The sequence below is a fragment of the Gymnogyps californianus genome, chromosome 10, assembly GCF_018139145.2.
Source record: "Gymnogyps californianus isolate 813 chromosome 10, ASM1813914v2, whole genome shotgun sequence".
NCBI lineage: Eukaryota > Metazoa > Chordata > Aves > Accipitriformes > Cathartidae > Gymnogyps > Gymnogyps californianus.
In genome coordinates this window covers 12,342,887-12,368,616 of record NC_059480.1, presented here as the reverse complement: position 1 = coordinate 12,368,616, position 25,730 = coordinate 12,342,887, and the positions used below count along the sequence as shown (strand labels likewise).

General features: G+C 35.7%; 1 protein-coding gene across 2 annotated transcripts; it reads right to left on the bottom strand.

The window, feature by feature from the left end:
* Positions 1 to 325: 325 nt before the first annotated feature.
* PLS1 (plastin 1) lies at positions 326 to 25,494 on the bottom strand. 2 transcript variants are annotated; one of them, XM_050902386.1, is made up of 15 exons: positions 25,425 to 25,494; positions 21,827 to 21,990; positions 20,424 to 20,553; positions 18,570 to 18,702; positions 17,585 to 17,666; positions 16,075 to 16,240; positions 15,837 to 15,979; positions 14,240 to 14,335; positions 12,492 to 12,687; positions 7,336 to 7,414; positions 6,060 to 6,174; positions 5,179 to 5,312; positions 4,131 to 4,254; positions 1,295 to 1,419; positions 326 to 804 (listed from the first exon to the last, which is right to left on the bottom strand). In XM_050902386.1, exons 1-15 carry the CDS (start codon positions 25,492 to 25,494, stop codon positions 669 to 671), a joined length of 1,893 nt encoding a protein of 630 aa, XP_050758343.1. In that variant the 3' UTR covers positions 326 to 668. The 2 variants fall into 2 exon arrangements, with proteins under 2 accessions (XP_050758343.1, XP_050758344.1); XM_050902387.1 differs by having other exon boundaries at positions 21,908 to 21,990.
* Positions 25,495 to 25,730: the final 236 nt, after the last annotated feature.

Below are 25,730 nucleotides of genomic sequence, written 5' to 3'. Positions count from 1 at the left end.
ACTGTAAAAGGTCCTGCTCAGTAACAGAACAAAACTACTACATATATTTAAAGATTATTCCCACAAAAAAAATTTCATCAGCTTTATCAATATTCATTAGTTTCCAGACATTATCATAGGCCTTCACTTGCTCTCACTAAAGTCAATGACAAGACTCTCATTGGCTTCAACAGGAGTTAAGCTCTCAAAGAATAAGGCAAGGATGATAACTTCTGTGCAGTTAGGGGTAATATAACAGGATTGGAATGCACCTTGAGACTTGTATGACTACATGTAAGTAACACCCACAAAAAAAAAAAAAAAAAATCAAACAATGTTTCACAATAGGTCCTGAAATAACATATGTAAAATGATGCAGATTCTTACAATGCTATGGAAACTAATACAAATGAAGCTTGATAAATACGGTGTGGGTTTTTTTAAAGCAATACAAATCTGTGATGTTAATTTGGTAATGAACATGCTCTGAAAACAATATTACCCATAAATAACCAATGTGTTATGAAACTGAATAAAATTTTAACTAATATAAACACATTATTAAAACATAATTAATGAGTATATTTGTGCATACAAATTTTCTCGTTTTATACTAAGCTTCAGAACTCTGTAAACTGTGAGGCATTCATCGTGCTTAACATGGCAGAAACTTGTATTACATGTCTTCATTATTTTATTTTGTTCAGTCCTCTTCCCATCAAACATGCAAACACTGTCATGACCATTTTTGGCTTCACTTCAACCAGATCATCTGGGAGAGCATATATACGAGCACCAATTTTTCGAGCAACTGAAATGGCATATCTTGGAAAACAAGAGAAAATAAATACTGTTATTTTCCTTGCATCTACTAGTGTGCCAAGATTCACAACAACAGATTTTAATACGCCTGTATTAAGGATACACCTGTTCAGTCAGTACTTACACTCTACGAGAAAATGGACATTATTGTGAAGAAAGCATGTATTAGCAATTGTATTGGCAGACGTTTTGCTACCTGTTATCAAAGCATTTATTTTTGTCAAAACCAATATGGGTTATGGCAGGCTATTAATAAACCAATTGCAGTGCAGTGGTGGTAGGTCATAACAGCCCTGAATTTGAGTTCGTATTTTAAATATGCTAGGAAAATAGCTCTAGAATATTAGAATTTATAATATATTCTATTTGAAACAAATCAACTAATATTAATGTAATCTCTCTCTGTTAACAAATCAGTACATCATTCATTACACCATGAATTCATGCATTGCCTGCACTTTAGGAAAATACAAAGCATTCACTTAAAACTTACTTAGCATTATTCAATTTGTCTTGGTAAGAAAGATCTTCTCTCTTGACCATTTCTGGACGAACTGCTTTTGGTGCAATGGCATCTATTAAATCTAGGACAGGTAAACTAGTGCTAATTGATTTGTCCTAAAAGAAAAGACTCAAAAAGATTAGTATAAAGAATTTGCTTTGATTATTCTGTCTTCACAATGCGAAAAACCCTACAGCACATCTTACATACCTATTGAAAGACAGCAGCATGTTCTGTTAATTTATTGTGTGAAGGTTCCCCCCCCCCCCATCAGGTCTAATGTTCTTTTCCGCAATCAAAATAAGGTTCACACTCAGTGTTGATATTATTATTACACAAATGGTTTAAATTTGTTTAATGAAAGAAACTCCCCCCCTTTCCTAAGGAAGGAAGGGAACTTTGAAAGAAGTCCAAGCACCAGACTTTCAAGACAACAAAAAGGTATTTACATTCCCCAACTAATTTTATTTTTCTCCTTTTCTTGTAATGGAACTATTTTTTGCAGTAGTTTATGGCTCACTCTTTTTATAATGTTTCAACTCAGATGGTATTCTGAGCTAGTACAAGCAGTCTGTGTTTTGTATTTAATACACGGACATGTGTTTTCTTCTATTCTTAAAACAGCAAGTGCTATTGCTGCGATTGTTTCTTCCCAACTGTTAGGGCAGGTAAGCAGCTGATGATATCAAACCAACGGTCAGCAGACAGTGCCAGTGAGGCTGGCTCTGTTCCTGCAGGGGCTCAGCACATAAGCCATGTGACGTGGCTGCCTTCGCCAGCAGGTCAGAACTATGATTTCAAATTCAGTGAAGTCCCATAGAGCCAGCACATTAATTATACATTTAAAAATAGTAATATAAATCTGCTTGAAGACATTGAATGCATGGAGTATCTCCCCAAGACCATAAGCCAAAACCCACACCTTTGTCATTTTTATTGTTTGAACTAATGGCAATTCAATAGAACTTTGCTTTCGTAGTCCACAATAAATATCAGGGACCTCTGCTTTCTCTGCTACACAATCTGCTTGCTGCAGTAATCCCAAAATACAGACAAAAATTCAAATTGTGAAAGACAATATATACGTGAATGTTGTCAAAAATCAGTAGTAAAAACAGGTATACTGAATAACGTCACTTTACATCAGTAGCTCCTTATCTTTATTGGTCTACCATCAGTTGAATTACCTTAAAAACACAATCAATGCCCCCCCAAAGCCACAGGCATACCAAAAGCAAGATGTTGGGAGAGATTCTCTTCGTACTTTCAACTTATTTATATCACCATTATTACAATTTATGTAGAAATAAGAGAAGCAGCAATCCCTTTTAAGATGAAGACCTAAGTTACCTTCTAAAGTAAAAATGAAATATTTTGTTCTATAAAATTATTTGATATTACCTTTTGCCTAATGCTTACCTAATTCAATTTCATAACACAGTGAGCTCTCAAATATTTAACTTGCTAGGTTCTTATGTTCCTGTTGTGAACCACAGACATAACTGTTTCAGAGTATACAATGAACCTGTATAAGAATGTTATATTTGCATGCAAGTGCAATTATTAATCTACCATTTCTAAAGAATGAGATTCACACAGCATGTCACACCTGACATACATATGACTTCTTTCGTGTTTGTCCTGGTTTCGGCTAGGACAGAGTTAATTTTCTTCCTAGTAGCTGGTATAGTGCTGTGTTTTGGATTTAGTAGGAAAATAATGTCGATAACACACTGATGTTTTCAGTTGTTGCTAAGTAGTGTTCATACTAAGTCAAGGATTTTTCAGCTTCTCATGCCCAGCCAGCAAGAAGGCTGGAGGGGCACAAGAAGCTGGGAGGGGACACAGCCAGGACAGCTGACCCAAACTGGCCAAAGGGGTATTCCATACCATATGACATCATGCCCAGTATATAAACTGGGGGAGTTGGCTGGGAGGGGCAGATGGCAGCTTGGGAACTAACTGGGCATCAGTCAGCGAGTGGTGAGCAGTTGCATTGTGCATCACTTGTTTTGTATAGCCTAATTCTTTTAGTATTACTGTTGTCATATTATTACTATCATTATCATTGTTTTTCATTCCTTTCTGTCCTATTAAACTGTCTTTATCTCAACGCACGAGGTCTCCCCCCCGCCCTGATTCTCTCCCCCATCCCACTGGGTGGGGGGGAGTGAGCAAGCGGCTGCGTGGTGCTTAGTTGCCAGCTGGGGTTAAACTACGACAGTGTTTAACACTTTAAAAATGTGAAAGGAAAGCTTCCTTTATCAATTTGTTCCTATTTGCTGAATGGGAAAAGCTCCTGTTTTGTACAGGTCTGCTGCATATCAGCAGTGCCAACGAAGACAAAAGATGCCACTGGTTATCTTGGGCTCCCTCTCCTGGCTCTGTCACTCATCAGTACATCTTTTTGACCAGCTGTTATTAAAAATGGTGATTCCCCTACCCCCCCAGTATTTCCAAAATTGTTCTTCATGTTTGTACAAGCATGAGAGTGCCTATATCCAAAAATCTGGAAGATATAAGACATACCATGCCCAAACATTGGTAACTTCAGACAGAAGCCCCTTTGAATGTTTAGCCTTTTTGTTGTTGTTGGGGGCTTTTTGTTTTGTTTTGAATCTTACAGCAGCAATTATAATTTTTTTGTTTCTTATTAATAGACTTTTAAAATACTTTTGAAGATTCACAGACTGTCAGAAATATTTCCTTATACAATTATGCTAGCTGATGGGAGAGCCATTGTTAAAGCCAAATTGTGAACAGATCAGATTAAAAATCCCAGATCTGATTATATGTGGAAAGAAGAAAAGTAAATGAATTTGATTACCTTGAAACTTGTAATTGAAGTTTTCTTATTTGCCTTTGCAAGTGTCTGATTCACCCACTTAATAATAATTTCATCATTTACTTTTTCCCCCTCTCCAAGGTCTGATAGTACGTTCAAAGTATACCTTTAATAAAGAAAACAAGAGTCTGAGTTAAAGTGAGTGGTAGAACTCAACTCTGATAACAGTACAAAGGTACAAGCAAAAGTAAAATATTACTTCAGCACAGTAACAATGCCAAGTACTCATCTTCATAAGGTACCCTTACCTTATAAACTATTTAGTACTTCAAATAACTTTTTCGGTTGTTGCAAGAATAAAATAACATCCCAAAACTCGTACTATTCACCGTTACATCTTCTTCATATATTTTACTCAGCACATCGTAACTAATTGTACTTTACAAGCTTAAATGGCTCCCTACCTCCAAGTCACCTTGAAAACTGAATTGCAACAGTCTGAGAAACAAAAAGCATCGAGTGTTTTGGTGTAGGTGTAAGAAACTTAACTTGTGGAAAATATTTGCAATAAAATACTCCTTATTGAAATATATTTATAATATATTATTTTCCTGCCTAGTGCACTAGCAAGATTTTGATTTTATGATAGTTACATTACTATAGCTGTGATGGCCTAAAAATTTCTTCCCATTTTAACTTCTATAGCATACATCACCTCTTCCTATTTATCTTTCTTCTTTGATTTTACAAATATTTAAATTAGTCTCTACTTACAGAAAGATACATTGAATCAACATGAAAGAAGTTGTACTCTTACTTGCTGCAGGATTTATAATTTTAATCACAGTTTTTAGTATAAGGTGTTAATTGTCTCTATAAATGGATGCGTACACATAAACACTACTGTGGTTTCAATCACTACACAGTATGTAAAACTACAAAAAATGTATAAAAGTTTATTTTAGAGAAGAGGGATACTTAGAGATGGCACTCGCAAATACCTGTTGGGTGAACTGAACACTAGCTTTAATATACACATGTGCACAGATACATATATATACACATCTATCATATACTGCGTCTAACTTACCTTCTCATCAGCTGCCATACCAAAGCCAAAGTCAGAGTGGGATTACCCTCATTTAGATCGTGTCCAGCAATACCAACCAGTGAGAATTTGGCTTTTGTCTTCCCAAGTTCTACTGCATAATTGCAATTCTCAATCTAAAAATAAATGTTGTGTGCAAATAATGAAAACACCTTAATATTTCTATAATACAGACCTATAATCTATATGGATTTTGAATTACTTTGGCTTACTGTTACCTATGGTGAGATTTGGAGCTAGAGGAAGATTTCTAGCCTTTCTACACTGTGATTAAAATAACACAGTTTTTACTATAAATGCAAGTATGCAAGATTCCAATGATAATCTTTTTTCACACTTGAGAAAACCAACTTCACGTCCACTAAAGTCAATGAATTAATATATACTTACTTCAAAACTGAATTGGGAAAAATATTGAAATGTGTTGTTATTAAACACAGTAATTTTTTTTCCTCTCCATTTCTGGCTTCATAATGATCGCAAAACTAACTGAAAGCTTGGATTCTGCAAGTCTTGCACAAATTCTCCTGGCAGCATATAAAACTGCTCTGTGAGGAAACACCTCACAATATAAGAGCATCAGGCAATGATAGCTGTGTCAGGCCTGAAACTTTTACTTATATACCCTCATTAGACCCTAAATTAAATACTGCCAAAAGGTGTCCACATTTAGAAACTAAAATGATATATGCTATAACTGCTATCTATTCCTTGGGATAATATCTGGAAGATTTCCCCCCCCCCCCCCCCTTTTTTTTTTCCAGGACTGTCTCAATAGCACACAAATCCAGACAATCCAGATTATTACAAGCAGCACAATGAAAGACAGTGAAACTGGACTGTATTACAGAGTATCTACCCACCTTTTTCATATTACCACCGAGTAATGGATAAGGAGGTTTGTTGACATGGTTCCAGTCAACCGGCACACGAGTCATATCATACAATTGGAAGATTATTAAAGCATCAGAGAGGTCACTAAATGAGAATAAAACAATGTTTTTAAGTACAAAAGCTCATATTCACAATAAAAATGTTAAGTACTTGAGAGTTCTCAAAGTGTTATTAACTTGCTGAAAAATTCCAGTCACATAAATAAAAATCTGTGTCGTTCTGTGGAGAAACTGGTCTATAGCCTATTGCTTGATTTCTGCAATTATTTACATTAAATTTTATGTTTAACTTCATTATTTTCACAAATCTCAGTGAAGTAAGCACAGCCACTGGTTTTACCAACTTTAAATAACTGCTTTCATAGGATAGGCATAGCTAAAACATCTAGCTAGATTTTTCATTTATTGATCTAGTTTTAGTTTCCTCAGGACTTTCCAAAATGTTAAATACTCATGCTTTATCTGCACCTACAGATGTATTTTGCTAAAGAATAATCAAAATCAATATACTTATCTTGTGAAAAAAGAAAATTAGGAAAAGTATTATTTTCCCATTATAAATTGCATTCTTGATAATCCCCTTCAGCTACTTGCTAAATGAAATTCTCCACGTTAAGCTATCTACAGGTAGTATCACTTTACAGAGGTCAGAAAACAGAAACAATGAAGCATAACAGCAAGTATACATGCAAGCAGATGTTCCCAGTTGCTCCCTATATCCCATCTTTTATTGATAGGATTTGAATCAACTGCTGGCACAATTTGAAAGTGATCAGAAGCATCTAAAAAGCATGCTAAGCAGCCCTTCGTTTTGAGGGAATACCATACTGCAGAGATTCTTACAGTCTACTCAGCAGACATCTATCCTCTCTTACAGTTTAGAATTACATTACTGTTTTAATAGATTTGCAGTCATTTCATCTGTCATGAGATAAAATAAAAATCATGCATTATAAAACACAATTATCTCGACTTTTTAAAAAACATAATTCAAAGTGCAAGCGAGTGATGGGAGCACATCAAAACTTTTTAGGTTTTCTAGTATTTCTAGATCATGAGTAGAGTATCTGAGTCAGATACTGCTTAATGCGGTTCTACAGACCAGTTTTGAAGTTCCTATCACACTGTGTGGAAACCTGGAAATCACTGTTCCCATAGAAATACAACTTCCCTTTCTTCTTCCCGTCTTCCTTCTTCCCCTGTCATCCAAGAGAAATCAAATAATTGTTTTTAAAAAAAGCCTTACCTGTATAAATGATTAACATATGGGCTTACACCCAGTGAATTCATCCAGTTTCTGAAAGTCCTTTCTTCCTTACTTTCTCCTATGGTGACAAATATAATTCTACATAAATTATTGGAGAAAACACTTTAATAAGCAATGTTTAAATGATTCTCATAGCCCTTCCCCCCAGCCCCCCCCAAATGAGTTCATCCTTTCCCTAACAGTAGTCTTTACTGGCCAATAAGTCGAAGCAATCCTATCAAATTCAGAGTCCCTCAGTTCTGGGCACAAGGCCAGAGGCACTACAGGGAGTACTATTAGACTACATTTTTCTGTGTAAATACAATTTGACAAGATACAGAAATAGACAGTTTGTTGATTATATTTTAGATAATTAATATATCATGGAGAAAATCGTGATTATTAATAATTTCTTAAAACCAAGATCAGTGGAAATTGCATTCAACAGTATCTTTAAATCTGTTTGAAATAGCATATTTTTATTTCAAGTTGGTACTAACACACTTATTGCAATTGCATCAAACTCCAGAAACTATAGCTCCACTTCCCTTCCCACAGAAGTTCCCAGTATTAATTTGTGAAGGTCCTCCCCAAAGCAACAGACGTCACTTTTTTAGTTCTTAGCAAGGCAGTATTGTATTCGTTAAATTTGTGAAGTTATTTATACTGCCAAGGGGGCTAGTTATTCTTGCAGTTTTAACTAGCAACTCTGCTTATGAGAAATGCAGAAAATTCAGCAGAAAAACACCCACCCTTCACTTTCCTTAGATTGGTTTTATCTATTGTAATCATGAGTTCCTAAACTAACGTTCTTTCTCTATAAAGTTTGCAGTAATACATTAATTTTCTACATACAACATTACCTAAATTTTAACAATGTATCTGTGCCAATTGCATGTGAGTCAGTGCTGCATAAGCTGTTTTCTCTTACATCAAAGAAGAGCATTTAAGAAAATATTTAGCCTGAATATGTGAGCTTGGAATAACGTAATCACTTTGTTCCCCTGGGCTGATAATCCACAGTTAAGAAAACAGAAAGGACATTTCTGTTTTCCCCCAAACAACGAAAGAACAGATGTCTTAGGACTGAAACATGTAAAAATCTGACTAAGATTTTTCTTTGCTTTTTTTGTTTTTTCCTTAGAGGATAATGGTACCAAGTTTGTCTATGAGGTTTATGTAGCGTGACAACTGTCTCATTTGGTACTGCAGTTCTATGTTGACTACAGAACAATGAATGTTTTTGCAAAATGAAGCTACTGTACAAACAGATATTTATCATTAGACTAGAAAGAAAACCTCTTTAATATTAATTTTTCCATGAAATAGACCTAGTCATAACATCGATTTTTAGATAGAGGTTACAATTTTAATCTAGGTCTCTTCTCCTTTTATACAAAAAGCTCTGGGCTTCAAAATATATTTATTAAAAAAAAATTCAGAAATTTCAGCTGTAATTGACATTTTCCAAACAGCACAAATTTTATTTAAAAAGTTTCAGCCAGCTTACCAGTTATTTTCCTTTCCAATTATGAAATAGATTATATTCATCCTACTGATATATTTTCTTTCTAAATTATGAGGTCTTTCATATGCAATTCAAACTAGTATTTGTTTCAAAGATTTACTTGTAAAAATTACCAGAGTCACTGATTAATACATGCTGAAACAAAGAAAAATACTATTCTGCAAGGTCTTCAAGCAGTCACCTTTGTTTCACATATTTCTTCCCACAACAAAATTTAAAAGGTAACAATCACATTTTATGACAAAGTTATTAAAAATATCATTTTCCCATAAAAAAAGATACAATCAAAATACAAGCATGATATATAATTTAAGTTTATAAAGAGTAAGTTCAGAGGTTATAGTATTTTGAAGCTTTTTTTTCTTTTTTGAAGTTTTTAGGCTGAGCTTTGAGTTGGTTTGCAATACCTAAAATACTGACTGCAAAGTGCTTTTAGGAACACTTGTCCATTGCAAAGACAGTAACAAGATTATTTAATGAACTCTTACTAAACAAAGCATAGCTACAAAACCAGATACTCAGCAACTGCACTCAGACTGAGAATTTTAAGATGCATGCTTAACACTGTCAAAAGAATCTAAAGACACGAAACAGGAGCAAGAGCATGCAAGTTGGGCAGCACCCTTTTGGATAACGGGAATCCAGGAACTAAACCCAGCATACTATATTTAATATGCCACTCTAAACAAATCCCTTTATCATGCAGCACATAAGCGTTCATAAGTTTTCCAGATGGCTGAGAACTGACCAATTTTTTCTCTCTATTCTTTTATTCAAAATATACCTTGTGATCCTATCAGGAGCATATCTTCTGCTGAGTGGTGCAGCAGATAGCCAAAATCATTGGAAAACTGCAGAAAGGGGGCAGAGCTACACAAAAGAGAGAGGAGCAAATTTGGTAGTATCCTTTATATTTATCGCCATCTCTTTCTTTGAGATCATTATATTATGGAACTGAGTGGGGAGTAGCCATAGGGATGGGGTCAAGAATCCAAAGGGCTCCAAATATTTACGATTCTCTCTGAAAGACAACAGAGCTCAAGATGCAATTTGCACCCTAAGTTCAGCTGGCCTGAGTGGGAGTAGTTAACCCTCTCGTGGTAACAGCCTTGAAGGCTGCCAGTGGACTAAGCAACAGCAGCAGAGGACATCTACACTGGAGGAAACGTGGGTGGACGGAAGTCCCTCCTCTTCCTCCCTGCCAAGAACTCAGCTTTCTGTGTGACTTAGACTCCGAACTCTGCTGCCTTCCCCACAAGTGAGAGATTCCTCAGAGCAACAGCAACATTCAGTTAAAGGTTGTGCATTGACGGAGGTCAGGACTCCCCTCTCCATCCCCACATAATATCAAATGTTCATTTTGCTATGTCAGTATACCTGAGGGATATGCTCTCTGGATACAAGTGCACATCACCAGACTTTTTTAAGTATTATCAGAGCAGATGTCAATTTATGCACAGCTTTTATTGCCTTAAACCAAAGAGAACAGCCACATCATACTCTTTGGGTGGAACAGTCACTGAAAAGATGGAATTTATGCAGGAAAAGGAAGACTTTCGGAAAGCTCTACTCACCCACACATGCCTAGAGCTTTACATCTTGGTTCATGGAAAGCCCCTACTGGTTAAACCCACAGAAAGAACTATACGGCATTTGACTTACTGCAAGTCCTGCCCTCATTTTATATGCATCATGTTAGACTTGTAGGGGTTTTTTCCTTCTCTTTTACTTATGACGGCATATTAAAGTAATAGAAAAATACAAGAACAATGCAAAAATCAACCAGAAAAGGACGGAGATGATTAAAACACTAGGGGGAAAAAAAAAAAAAAAAAAAAAGAAAAATTGCAGAATAAGCACTTTCATGGAGTACAGAAAAGTACTAAATACAGTACCTACATTAGGAGGGGTCAAGTCTGCATTTCATGAAGCAAAATAGGAAAGCATTATAAATTATGAGTCAGATTTAAACAGACAATCTATGACAAAACTATAAAGAAATGAATATCTTATATTTTATATCACTACCTTGAGAAAATATCAGTAAAAACACAGGATTTTACGGAAAAAACCAAATTAACAGAAAAACACATTAACAACATCATCTTCTGGCTGAAATAACTATTTTGGTGGTTTAGATCTACATGACACCACAGGAGATATTATTTGGAGGCAAAGGAGAGTCGTCTACTTGCCTTAGAACAGATAACATTGGCATGATTATCCATCTCTAAAATATATACTATAAACAGTAAGTTAAATTTGGCCAGTATTTATCATTACAAAATCGTAATTAGCATTCAGGTAATTGTAACTCTTTACAAATGTTTTAGCTCAGACTTTGATCTAAATTATTTGATCTAAATATTTTAGGAAAGTTCAGAAAGTAGTTCAGCTGTTTTTTGCCATGCCAATGAAAACTCTTCTAAATTTGACCAAGTTTTCAGTATTTCGAATCACACCTGCAACTTCATGTTCAGAACAGAGAAGCTGAACTAAACATATTCCACCTCCACACAGCTCCTGTAGACATTTCCAAGAGCATACATTTCTAACAGAACTGCAGCAGAGAAAGAACAGGCCTTTCCTTCAATCATTTGTCCTGGACAGCAGGGACTGCAGTGACTAGGGATATCACAGCTGAAAAGGGAAGACTACCTCCTGTGCTCTGATACCTCTACCACAGCTGGCACCCAGCTGAAACTAGGAGAGCAGGAAGCCTGAAACAGGAATGGTGTGAGGGATACAAGATTTGTGACATAGGGATGCAGCAGAGCAGACAAATTATGAAAAAAAGAGGAGCAAAGGAAGATGGACTCACCTAGATGGAAAGGAAACCTGATAGGAACAGTAAGAGGAAGGCAGGAGTAGGCAGTGCAGAGGAATGTGTGAACATTGCTGATGATTCTCCCGAGTGCGGCACCCCTGATTCTCACCATTCCTTTGAGATCAGTGAATAACTGTGAAATACACTGGCAGGAGCCATTTCATTATCCTAGATTAGCTGGTCCACAGAAAGGGTAACAGCCAAAGATTGCTACCAATTATCCCTTTATCTCTAACATTAGGGATCTGAACCGTACAGTTAAAAGTCCAAACTTGCTGATATGCTAGGATCTATATAGGTTGCTGATGCAATAGATTAATATAGGTTGCTGATACAGAAGCCTTTTTTTAATGTTTCCTGTTTTAAAAGGCAACAAACTAATACATACACACACATATATGTAAACACAATATGTGAAAAGTACTTTAAAAGACTATTACAGTTGCATAGTATAGTACTGCCAATTAGGGAAAGCTAGAATTTGTGCATCAGCTAAAATATAAACAGTATGGAAAGAAGCACAGGAAACTGGAAAGGGAGTAAGAGGACAGTTTTTGCTCCTGCAAATGAATGATAGAAGGTTATTCAGGAATAGCCTTTGGTCAGGCTAACACAAGTGAACACTATTCACAGTAACAGGGACTTCTACTAAGGCTTATATTGAAAGCTAGTGAGAAAGCTCTATATGCTGGTGTTAACACAGGCACCATCACACAGGGATCCTCTATCACAGCCTAGAAGGAACACTTAAATAGAAATCACTGATATTCTTGTCTCCTGTATGCTTAGTAAGTTGAGTACCTTCTAATAAATTGAGATCGTAAGATGAATTGTCAGGCTTGTGTAGGGCTGGATATGTGTTAAAGAGATTTGCAACAAAAGCCAAATTCAGTTTAGGGTTGCCTGCAACCACATCAGCTGGAGTTACAAACTGTCTGCAGCCCAATTTATCTGCCTGTTGGAGCATGTATTCAGCCCTCCTCAAGTCATTTTTATCCTAAAATAAAAAAAAAAAATTAATTTGTAATGAATACTAGCATGTTTCCATTCTTTACTGAATATTCAGTTTGGCAAATCTTTAAATGACCCGTGTGAGTTCCTCCCTCATTCCCCCAATGCCTGAGCTACCTCTTATAGCCCATAACAATTCCCCTCTTCCCATCTTCCTTCCACTTTCTTTCTGTCCTTCACTTCCGTGGCTGCCTGCGCAGCATTCCTCATGAATCACAGCAACAGCAGTAGCAGCCAGAGGTGTAGTGGTTATATTTCAGTTTCCAGGCCATTGATTCCCACACTGCATATTCTGCTATATGTGCCAAAGGTTCACCATCACTGCTTTAAACTGATACTCTCAAGCATAGTAATTACAGATGATGCCCAAAACCCTCAGTAAGACTTTGAATGCTTCAGAATGTGATAATCTACTACCTTGCTTTCCTTTTAATATTTTTGCCTCTGAATCGTCTTAAGTTGGTAACCTATGTGTTGTTTATTTGTCTTTATTATTAATCTACATAGAATAAATCAGTGTTCAAAACCATGTAGCATATACTTTTTGTCTCTAATCTTCACAACACTAAGAGTTACTATTTACAGGGAAATGAGTTAGTAGTTGAATTTGTTAGAATTGAATAAGTCAGTAATTCAGCGTTGGTACACTCAACCAGAAACTTGCTCTAGAACAAGTTGTTACATGTTATTGATACTGGTTTATAACCCATTACAGATAATGCTCATATGAACTGTAGGAAATTACATGGAAAAAATGAACTACTATCCTTTCTCACTCCCCCAAAAAAACTCCAAAAGCAAACAAAAAAAAACCCAGAGCTCTCCTCACGAAGGAGTTTAAGAGAACTAAAGCTTGTAAGCAAACATAATTTTACATGTGGGTTTTCATTATTATAATGAATAACGAGATTTTACTTAAGATTCTGATTGATATATAGATATCTATATCTCAGGCAGGCAGTTCAATTTTGTATCAAATGCATTCTCAGAATAATCCTTCCAACGAGCATTATGTAGCAGCAATAAAAGTGTTTTCACATCTACCTAGGCTGGTTTTAGACCCTTTATCCCTTTACAACTTAAAGCTTGATGGATGCCACGCTTTCCTTTCCTGCTGGTTATTGGAAGGGCTCACATGTTATTTCCAAATGCTATTTGGTTTGAGGAACGATCACAAGGTTTGTGAAGTCTACTCTTTTTCCTTGTCTGAATTCTAGAAGAGCAGAACTGAGCAGGACATTGTAATATTCATGTTGGAGGACCCAACTGAAAATAAAAAACAGTTAGACACTACTCCAAGTAAAACATAGCTCCAAATTTTAGACTACAGGATGCATTATCCTGTTTCAGCAGTGCCCTGGAACTTTACTCAAGTTTTTACCCACTGAAGCTTTTGTGACACTGAGGAATCTGACTGAGCTTTTGTATGCTTTACAAAACAAAAGAGGATTCTGGGACAGCATTGTAACCAGGATGTTAGATACATACACAGAGGTCTCAGATAATTCCAGTCTATTTTTACGTTTCTGGATACTTACATGAAATCCTGAGAAGTCAATTTTAATGGGCAATTCATCAAGGTCATCTCCCTTGGGTGCAATCTGATTTAACAGATGGTAGTATGCTCTTGAATCCTAAAACAAGCAGTGTAATAATAATAAAAAAAAAAGAGCAAGTATGTAGCCTTTCATAGCCATTTTCTGCTTTTATAGTCCAATTCAAAAGCCATAGAAGTCAAAAATATGGCACCCTAATTTCAGTGAATATGGATGAGGTCATACAGCCGTTTTACTACACTATTTCACATAGAACTTATTTAGCCAGATGACAGAGAAAAGGAATGTCTGCTAATTATTCTGGACAATGTTAAATTTATTCTGCTGGATATGAACTAGACAGCTGTAATTAAGATATTTAAGGCAAATTTATATCGGTTACCCACAAAAAAAAAAACCCAACATAGATCTTCTTTTCAGTGTTGGTATTTTATTCCTTCACTTTTCAAATAGACTGTTTTATAAAAATTGCTCTTTCTTAATCAACGAGGTAATTGGAATTAAAAATGGAGAGCCAAGCGGTTCTTTTAGAGTGAATCTATAGTGACAAAAATTATATTTATTTGATGCAGTTTTCAGTATGCTTCTGGGTTTTTTTTCCCCCACTAAGAAACCAGGAAAATAAAACAAAAACCTACTAGTTTGAGAAGTATGGAATACTTCTCTTAAATAGCATGTAATATTTTCACCATAGTAGCAGTTTTCATATAAAACCCTAGTTAAAGGTTTGCTTTAATAATGGCCTTCTTGGTGGCATTTGAAAAGATGTAACTAGCAATTAACGACATGGTTTTCTTCAATGAAAAGAGGTCTTATCACCTTAGGGAATCTTCCTCCTTTGCTTTTAGTTTTAAAAAGTTGGGTTTTTCTCTCTTCAACTGGACTTACTACAATACTCTGCATACCTTCTGCAGAATGACTGAAGAGAGAAGAATTATGCAGATCTGCCATCTGCCCCAAGGAACCAGCATGCCTTTCAGTCCCCTTGTGTCAGTAAATTGGCACACCAGCAAAGCACAGTGATTGAGGGGGGCTGCTCTCTCCTTAGATCAAGAATCAGTAGCTGCTCCAGACAGCCCTCTGAATAACTGTTCTTTCCTCAAGAGGTTTCCTACTCTTCTGTAGAATGCTAGGTATGAAGGGCAACCACCATTAGCAAATATGCACCAGGAGGAAATTTAAAGCCATACACCCCTTCTTTAAAACAACAAAAGAAAGAAAAGATGGGTTTCTCTGCAGACCCAGGAGCAGGGAAGGATGGACAGGAAAAAAGGTAGTGCAAATTGTCCTAAATAACTCTAATAACATTAGAACTCTAATCTTAGAACATTAGAACTTCCCTGAATACGAGCTTGTTGAAAATTTTCGCTTTGCACTGTGATGTGATAATACGTTATGAGCAACTGAATAGGATATGAGAGATCAAAAAATGCTCTTTCAGTGTTGAAAAATGCAGGATGAACCTATAGCTAGAAAAAGCAGATGACTACTATTTTTCTAAATACTTCTGATCTCACTCAGTTGTTTCTATGCATAGCGTGTTTAAATACCATTATCTGACAGAGCGATAACTACATACCTTAATGTCTTGGCTGAAGTTACTGATTTTCTGCCACCCCGCATTGGCCAGATGGTAGTTCACCCAGCGTAGCAAGAGCTCTTCTGGGGAAAGCTTCATTAACTGATCTAGTTCTTCCCCTTCATTTAGCAAGGCAATAAGAGCTAAAAGCAAGTTTGAAAGAAAGCTGAAATCATTGCTATTGTGGCCTCAGTTAATTCCAAATTGCCGACGTTGCTATACCTGGCCTTACTCTTACCTTCGTTTCTGGAGATCTCAATATCGGCAAAAAGACCAACTTTAATGATCTGCCACAAGAGTCCTAATACCAAGTGTGGTTTTCCTTCTTGCAAATCTTGTGATCCAATATTGACAACCGTACAGCCAATAGCAGATGCTGAGTTCAGAGCCAGGTTTAGGTTTTCCTATTTGAAATATCATTGTTTAACAAATTTATGAGATTGTAATTTTTAGTAAATTTGTTCATATTAAATTTTGTAAGTTTCAGAAGTTATAAGAAATAATGCATTAGTTCAATGGTTCGCAGTGGAAAAATGCACTCTGGAGATTTTTTGTGAACCACCACATATCTTATCAAAATTTAATGGAAAACATTATTGACAGTGTTTAATATGGACCCACCAAAAAATCATGGACCACCTTCTGCAGCTTGGATCACTGAGAAATACTCTAATCTAAGTATTTTTTGTAATTCATAAGTATCACATACACAAATTAAACAATATTGCTCAAAATATCAGGGGCTTGATCCTGTGGAAAAATGTGCTCATATGGAATTCTGCCCTGTGCAGGAGGCTACTGACATCACTGTCATCCCATCTTGGATCTTATACAGGCCAACACATTTATTCAAGCAACTGTTACATTGTAACTGAGCAGACAGCATAAGAAAATCATGGCAATTCAACATCCGACACTGAAAGTAAAGCTAGTGATTGTCACAGATGAAACATCCCAAGAAAAAATACCTGGCAGCTCTCGTAAATATTACTCTCTATTTTCTTGTGTCGTATTTTAACTATCTACAGAGACAACATAAACACATGTAGTATCATCTTTGCTGACACATCTTCTTTAAATAAGTAGAGATCACAAAACCCACTTGGAGGATTTAGAACATGGTATGTTTTAACTTTTCATATTTTAATGTCACAGCCTGAAATGAAAAGTCTGCCAATTAACTGAGGTTTTTTAAACAGGATTTTTTTTTTTCTTCCTCATTAGGCTGGTAACTTATGGATCTACTTCCCTCTTCCAGACTTGTTTTCTTATATCCAAACTAAGGTCTTAAAAACTGTTTCTCTCAAATATTTTCATGACTTCATACACAATTAAAAATAGAGCTTCTCGTCTTCTGTCCAAGCCGTTCTCCACTACTGAAAAGATGCATCATCCTACCATACAGTATACAGCCATGCAGACACTTTCTGCATTGCTAAAATACGACCTGAACATCCACTCAGAAGTCTAAAATTACTTTCTTCAGATACTTAGTAAAGCAAAATGAGAATAGTGAATAGGGAAAGAACTAAGGAAAGCATGAAAAAAACCCAAGTTTTCCTGTAAATCATCTAAGAAACAGGAGAATTCAGCAGAGTCTGTTAGAAAATACAATTTCATGCTTTGACATTTTTTTAATACATAGGACTTTTTTTTTTCTCCACCAGGAGAACTGTCATTAAAACAAAGCTATAGAAAAATATTTTACTTTTTCATTTGTGGCAAGTTCCTATCTGTGCAGTACTTACAGAAACAGTGAAAGGAGTGAGTTTCTTCTTATTAATAGCCCTTTCATCAATTGTATCTGGTTGTGAAAAGTTGATCATTTTGCTAAGGAAGAAAAGTCAGCGTTTATTCAAACTTCCATTTCTCAGAAAATACATTATTTGATTATAAACTCCTAACACTTTAAACTAGCTGTAAATATTTCTGACAAGATTAAAAAAAGACCACCTCATCCTCTAAATCTCCTCTCCGTGTTAAAGAATTGCACATTCATCCAGAAACCCTCAGATAATATGTAATTATAAGAAACTTGAGCAATTGGGTTTTATACTTAAGTAACAGAGCATGTCTGTGCTGTCAAAAAAAGTTCTTGAGAAGATTAAAACTGTAAAGTCAGTTAAATAGTCTCTAGTGAAAATCTTTGTAATATAATCAATATATTTCTGCACTGCGTTTCTATAGTATCTTGCATCTACAAGGATCTCAAAGACTAATTCACCATACCATGGTGTATGAATAAGTACTATTAGTCTACTTCAACTAACTAGAAAGTTACAGCAAACTAAAGTTAACGGACCTACAATATGCTCTCTGTTTTGCCATGGATTTAATTCCAATTTCTGTTCCTCCCATCCTATGATTTAGTAACTACATTTAGTAACTTTTAAAAATATTTGAAATAGCAAAGTATTCTAATTATTTCAGCTAATGAATATATGAACTGTGTAATTATCTCCTTTATAAACAGCCTGCACATATCTGATGTGTATAATTATGGGTCTGAAGTGGAAACTCACTTCTATAATATATGCACAGACTCACATAAAAAATTTGCTAAAAATAACATTTCTATGGGCAAACAGGTTTTCTCCATCTTACACATTGGTTGAAATATTTAAGAGTGGAGTCTTGAAGTTAAAGCCTGTCAGAATTTTTCCAGTTCATGTCACTGATCAGCATTTAACCTTTAAGATTAATTTCTTTTTTTCCTCACAGCCCTGGACTCACCAAAGAAGGATGCCATCTGCAAGGGATTTAAAAAGACTGGCATCTGATGGGTTCATAGGTAGGAGGTGCTTACAGTCTGGGTCATCTTGTAAAGCTTTATTTATCCAATTAACAAAAGCAACTTTTTCTTCCTCTGAAAAGAAAAACAGCATTAAAATAATCTATTATCATTTCCATGAACACATACTATTAAACATCAGACTTGGGTCAAAGAGGTTCATCTGCAACAAAACCCCTTAGTTTCACAGGGGCCAGTTATGGAAAGAATCAGATCAGTGGGAAAGAACAAAAAATGGCAAGTACAGATTGCTCTTTCTCCTACTGCACCCTCTAAACATCTGGTGATTTTTCTGAAGGACAACATAAAAATCATAGTGACATAATGGGGAAGGTATTATCATGGCGGACTTCAAATTCAGTTTCTCAGCAATTACAACGAAAAGAGGGAAATTTGTGATCTGAAATATGCAACATCTCAATCTATACACCCTTGTTTTAAAATGCAGCATTTCATTCTGCCTTCTACTAAGACTTCACAGACTTGCAGTACTTTTCAGACTATCATCTGGATTACTGTGCTGTATTTAGCTTTGAGAAACTTAAAAAGTTTAGTACCTCAGTTTTAAATTCTCTTTCATATTTAGTGCAGAATTTATTACTATGTATCTAAGAATGCTTATTGGGACAACAGTCAATCAAGTATCAGTACCCAGGCAGTACAGGTGGTATTCACCTCACTTACCTCAAGAAGCATACAAGACAGGTACCTACACCTGACTCATTACACTTCTTTCATTGTCAGTGGGAAGAAACGTGAAATTCTAGTGCACACTTCATCTCACCATAAACTAGATGGCTGATGAGGCCAGGTTAGTTGAATTGCACTCTAGTGGGGCCAGTTTCTCTCCACCAAAAATGAAAGGGAGTCTAAACAATTAGCTCTGATGGTGTCCTCCCTACAGGCATCCTTTGAGATGGAATATGTCCCCTGCTTTGGAGATATACCAAGTGCAGCTGGTGCTATAAGGATAATACTGAGAGAGAGGCTATCACCACCTTTAGCTAACTGAAGTGAATCTTCCTCACATATAGAGTCTTAACACACTTCTGGAACCACAGCAACACCCAGACTCGAGTCAATCAAAAAAGTTGCAATATTGCTTATTGAATATGATCCTGGAAGGTGGTTAACATTCTGACCAGGAGCTCCAACACAATTAGGCACAATTACCAACTTAAATGACATGCAGCAGGGGAAGGTAGAAAGAAACAGAGATCAAATATTAAAAGCAACTTCTCAAGTATGAGATAGGCTATGCAAAAATCATATGGGAGTGAACAATTCTGTAATGGCACAGAGACAGCTGAGGAGGCCCTTCCATCAAGGAAGGATATGTGGTTTTTGGTTTGGGTTTTTTTTGTTTGGGGTTTGTTGGTTTTTTTTTCATTTTAGTTAACACTGTGGAAATGAAAATGGGGATTCATTTTTACCTGAATATAGGAATAAGAGTAGATTAGCACGTAATGAAGCCAAAAACTTGACTAGCATTACTAGAAGTACGTCAAAGGGGCCATTTATTTTTTCCCCCACATGCTGTCAGTGCTTGTTTTCATTTTTTGCTCTCACAAAGATGTCTAACTTACCTCCAAGTACAGCATGAAACTAGCAACAACTGAACAGCCCATATTTTAATAAACTACCACCCACACTTATCTTGTCCATCTCTACATGCTTTCTCTGCGTTAATCTGCTTTCAACAGCAACATTTTCCAGCTGTTTTTTTCTTCGTCTGCAGTGCAAATTTGAAGAGTCTTCCTCCATGCAAAATTTACTCACGTTTAATTATTTCTTACCTGAATAAGAGTGCTGTGTTCCCTCACTAGATATTGCTGATGTTCCTCCAATTGCTGTAATACCTTGCTTTTTGTTTATTGATTTTCGGAAAGATTTGCTAACATCTTTGCTTTTCAATTCCTGAATTATCTGGAATAAAAAAATAGAGAGCATTTTGTGATTGATCATACCTTCAAAAAACTAAGTGTTAACTCATGCAAGTACTCTAGAGTCATTAGTTAACCTAACTACCTTTCTTTGGTATTTACATTGACTTCTGTTCTGAAAAAAATAAATTTACTGTATAGGTAAAACTAGTTTAAATCCCTTCATGAAACTTGCATACTGGATATCTAATATATTATTTCTCAGTGAGTACCTCAAGAGCTACCTTTATTAAGCCATGCTATCTAAAAAAGTAGACATTCAACAATCTACACGATTTTTCCACAGGTATTTTGGTAAAGAAAACAACTAAAGATACACACATTTTCAATGACTCTAGCATATTTCTTCCACTTACTTCATCATATGCTTTACAGTAAAAGGTTACTACACGACAGTTACGCACGCCCTTAAGCAAGCTGATACCATTTTCCACCTGCCTGCAATGTAAACCACATCGGATATGTGGATATCTAGGACATACTGATACGTCCTAGATTTGCCTAAATACTGTAGATGTCTCAAAACTGACAATGAAGTATAAGTAACAGATACAGTTCAATAACTGGATGCAAATATTTGCATCTCACCTATGAACCACTGCAAATTAGAACCTTGGAAAGAAAGATCAATAACTAGTTCAACAAGCAACCTGCTGCAATTAGCAGCAGTACTCTAAATTCAAAGCAAAACCTAATCATCCCCAAACCCACACACAAACCAACAGCCTGAAAGGTTGTTGTTTCTCTTAAATAAAGCACACTAGCGAGTGATCCACATTAAAAAGTCTAAACCTTTCAAATTTGTTCACTAAAAGTGAAAAATTGTACCTCACTCCCAGTAAAAAATAGCCTTTAGTATAGAGATTAAACATAGTAGCGCAAACATTAGTTTATCACTAAGAGAATTCAGATGCTGATATTTAATGATCTACTCTTTTTGTCAGGGCAAGGGCTGACCCAATAGTTCCTAAAATATGTAGTCCATCCCCTCATCTTTGAGGAAATAGAAAGGAGGACTGATTGAAACTGCTGTTCTCACATGCTGCCCAAATGAGATCTACTAAATTAAATGGGAGAGTGAAATATAATGACTGGAAAATAATTATATAGGATATTGTAAATTGTCACAGAAAACTTTCCCATTCTCAAAATATTAGTTATTTCTATCAAAATAGTACTTAGTTGTACCACTTAATTCAGTTTTCTATCCTAGTTCTCAACAGATATCAGAGAAACATCCAAAGGGAATGCCTTACAGAGACAAATTCTTCAAAGTTGATTCTCCCGTCCTTGTTGCTATCTGTCACTGCAATGATTTTTTCTACAATCTCCCGGACTTTGTAACCAGGCAAGGGCAGACTTGCTTCTTTAAACAGGTCTTGAAGCTCATAATCACTGACATACCCGCTGTTGTCAATATCTGCAAAATGAAAGCACAAGTTGTTTTTATACTTATGTAAAGAACCAAGTATAGTAACTGTTAAGAATAAATAAAGTGTAAGAAATACAGTTCTACGAGACGAGTAATTCTTCTTCTGACATAGATAAGTAAGCATGAAGGAATACCTGTGGATTAGAGGCACAACCAGCTAGGAGTTGGGCCATCTTGTTATGTATTTTCTCAGGAACTATCTTACAATCACAAAGCACAGCTATAACAAGATGGCAAATTTGTAAATAGCAAAGTTTAAGCTTTTTTTAAGACTCCCAATAAAATTCTCTGTAAACCTTCAAGTGAAAGGGAGATCAATTATTATATTCTTGCTGTCGATACTATACCATTTGCAATCAGTAAACTCAAATCTGATGCAAGTTGTTATTAGAAGAGCACACTTACACAAGAAAAACTACTTACACGAGAACTTTGCCTAACTCTGCATTCTGTTTCTTATCCTAGTATCTGATAGATGTTTTCTGTTCTTCAAAACTTTTGATGTGGTTAGGCTTATGTGTGAAGAATAAATCTGGGATGATCTGTATCTGTTTATGAAAGGTGACCTTCCTTAATCTATTAACTACCTCTGTTGGGAGCAGTTTGTACTGCCACCTTCACTTCCACTTGGCTCCCAAGACCACGTGTCTGGAATGTCCAGGTACAGCAAAGTATCAGAATACTTTTTTCAACAAGAGGTATGGTATAGCTCCACAATTGTGGAAAGAAATGAATGGCTGTATCACATAAAAATGAACTAAGAAAAATTTAGTATAATTTGTGTTACTCATGATGAATAATGAAGCAGCACAGAAGTAGTAATAAAAATACCCTTTGTACTTCCACCTTAGGCCAATCTGTGTGCAGAAAGATGTCTTGAATTCTTGTCTTAGTATAATAAAGCATAATTTTACAAACCTATAATATGTTTTTATCCAATGTAATGCATAAATGAATCCAACACATTAACTGTTCCTTTTTTTTAATATCTATGCATATTTCCATATATGTGTATACACATATCTATACAAGCAGAATTTGAGAATGTCCATTAAAGTAGCCTTACCTGTACCTGTAGTGCAATGTCTATGCAATGGAGAGAAGTACTTTTAAAAGCAGAAAAACTATAGTCCATACACAGTATAGATGAAGCTCAATCAAATACAAGAAATCATTCAGCATAACTAGTGCTGGGTATAATGCCTATCATTTTATATATTTAATGCTAATATTTTCCATGTTTGACAACAATTTTCAGTCTCTTTCATGATCATATTAAAGCTCTTGAAAAATATGAATTAATAGTATTTTCCCAGTTCTACAAATGATGCATCTAAGGTAAGTAATGTAAGAGAACATCACAAGTAACACAATGAGTCAGAAACAGAATCAAGATGATGTGGCCACTTTTCTGATTTGTCAAGGTGCTCCCACTTTTGGTTTTTTTGTTTACTAGTTGAAAGACCTCTCTTCATATTGTCTCTAGTATCAGAACTCAGCCGATAATACCAGAGTGGATGAATATGCATCACATTACAGAAGGGCAAGCAGAGAAACACGCTTTCATCTCTAGCCATAATTGATTGCTATACAGTAATTTCCCTGTAATCCATACTACACTGTGTAGCTTCTGCACAGCTTCATAAGAAGGCCACATTTCACTGCTGACAAAAGGCTAAAAACACTTGTTAAAAATATCTCTTTTGGTGTTTTCGATACTACCAACAATTCACAAATACTACACAGACAAACTTTATGTCTACATCTGTATTAATCCATCCACTGTCTGGCTTGCAGACATGTAACAACACACGTAACAACAGGGATGGTCTAAAAAGCAGAGGACATGCTCATGAGCTCACTCAGATTACCAGCTATTTTATTTCTCTAGGTTGACCTTTCACTGAGGGTAAGTTTCCATGATGACAAGCAAAGAGTTAAATACATGCCTTTTCTCTCAGTTTACCAATATAGCTGCAAGCAATTTATCCATAAAGACACTGGAAATGTAAAAATGAAAAAAGAAAAAAGTTAACGATGCCTAATTCTTGTATTTTACAGAAAGCACAATACAGTGAGGAAGAAAACGCTTTTCAGTGAGTAGGAGCAGTACAGACAATTCTTAGAGCAGAAATGTGAAAACTTGCAGGAAGGAAAGGAAGAAAAAGAAGGACCGCAGATGGTGAAAACCAAACAAATAGAAAAGCTGTCAGGTAACACCAGTGAGTAGCTACCTATCCTAACACCTCCCAGTAGATTGATACATGCATACAGTGCTCTTTTCTTTGGTCTGTCTTTCCAGCTCCTGCAAGCTATAGACTTCTTGAGCTACAGACTACATCAAGATGATTGTTTAATAGCAACTCATTAATTACCTTCCATGGATGTATCTTATTCCTTTAGCATTTCTACTCTTTTTTGGTCTCAACAACATCCTGAGTCAACGGGTTCATGGTTTTATTATTTGTCATGAAGAAAAGTTAATACTTTTTATTTTAAGCTTTCTGACTCTTTACTGGGCATTACGTGATACCTGTATTGACGGAAACTGAGTAATTCCCTTTTCACCTTTTCCATACTACTCATGGTCTTGCAGATCTCTAACGTACAGCTTCCCAATAGTCTCTTTACCAAGCTAGAGACTCCTAATATTTAAGACTTCTTGCCTAAAGCGACCCTGTTCCCCCATTATGAATGATTACAAATATGTTTGTTTGATTTGCTGAGCTGCAGAGTTACACATCACCTCCTCAGAACTGCAGCAAATAAGAAATAAGGCAGACATGAACATTAACATTCACAACAGTATTGCAATCTGGAAATAAAGGTTAGTCGCTATATAATTTCTCACTCTGTTTACTCTCTGATTAATCTGCAAACATCCTGTGAAGAATACAAAATTGTACAGTTATTTATTAACATCTGCTAGCTACAAAAGCAAGATCAAAGAATCTCCAAGTTTAACTTATTTAAAATGTAAAATCCGATCCAATAAATGAAAAATTACTAGTTCACCAAAGCATGCAAGTAAAGCAAAAACAGCGTCAGTAATCTAACATGAAAATATATTTAACAACTGAAGTTTAATAAATTTTTTTTTTTTTTTAGATTTAAGGAGTTCAAAAAACTGAAATTGGAGACCTATCACGCTGCATATACAATGGCACAAATACTGCAATTGCCCAGCAAGAAAATGTATCTGTTTTCATTGCTGAAGTTGAGAGAAATGAATAAACACACATAGTTTCAGTGAAAAGAACGGGTTTTATGTAAACATTCTTATTTTCTTAGATATTACTGGCAACATAGAAGGAAAACATGACTCTATCAAAACAAAGTGATCCCTAAAGATTTCTTCCACAAATCCTACACGGCTTTGCAATGTTAATGGCATCCTTATTATTTTCTAATTTAAAACATACCTATTTTACTGAATGCTTCTCTTAGTTCTTCAAGCTCTTCACGAGAGATAGTAGTTATGTTGTTTTCCATCTCTGGACAGCAAGAAGTGTCGTCCTCAATTGCTTATACCTAATAATAATAAACAGGAAATATATAATGCTTTAATTCCAAGCACTTACTAATACAAGTTACTGATCTTTTCAATACAAGGTACCAGACCTGAATGATATTTCCAGGCCTGGCACACATAAAACATTACAAACAACACTTTAAAGTCCATCAAACGCCTAGCAATTCTTTTCACTGTAATAGCAACTGAGAATTCA

Coding starts and splice junctions, on each gene's coding strand:
- PLS1 (XM_050902386.1), bottom strand. CDS start 25,494: ATGGAAAACAACATAACTACTATCTCTCGTGAAGAGCTTGAAGAACTA. Junction 21,991..25,424: donor AGAAGCATTCAGTAAAATAG/GTATGTTTTAAA, acceptor TTCATTTTGCAG/ATATTGACAACAGCGGGTAT. Junction 7,415..12,491: donor CGATCTCAATTTATTAGAAG/GTACTCAACTTA, acceptor TTGTCACCATAG/GAGAAAGTAAGGAAGAAAGG.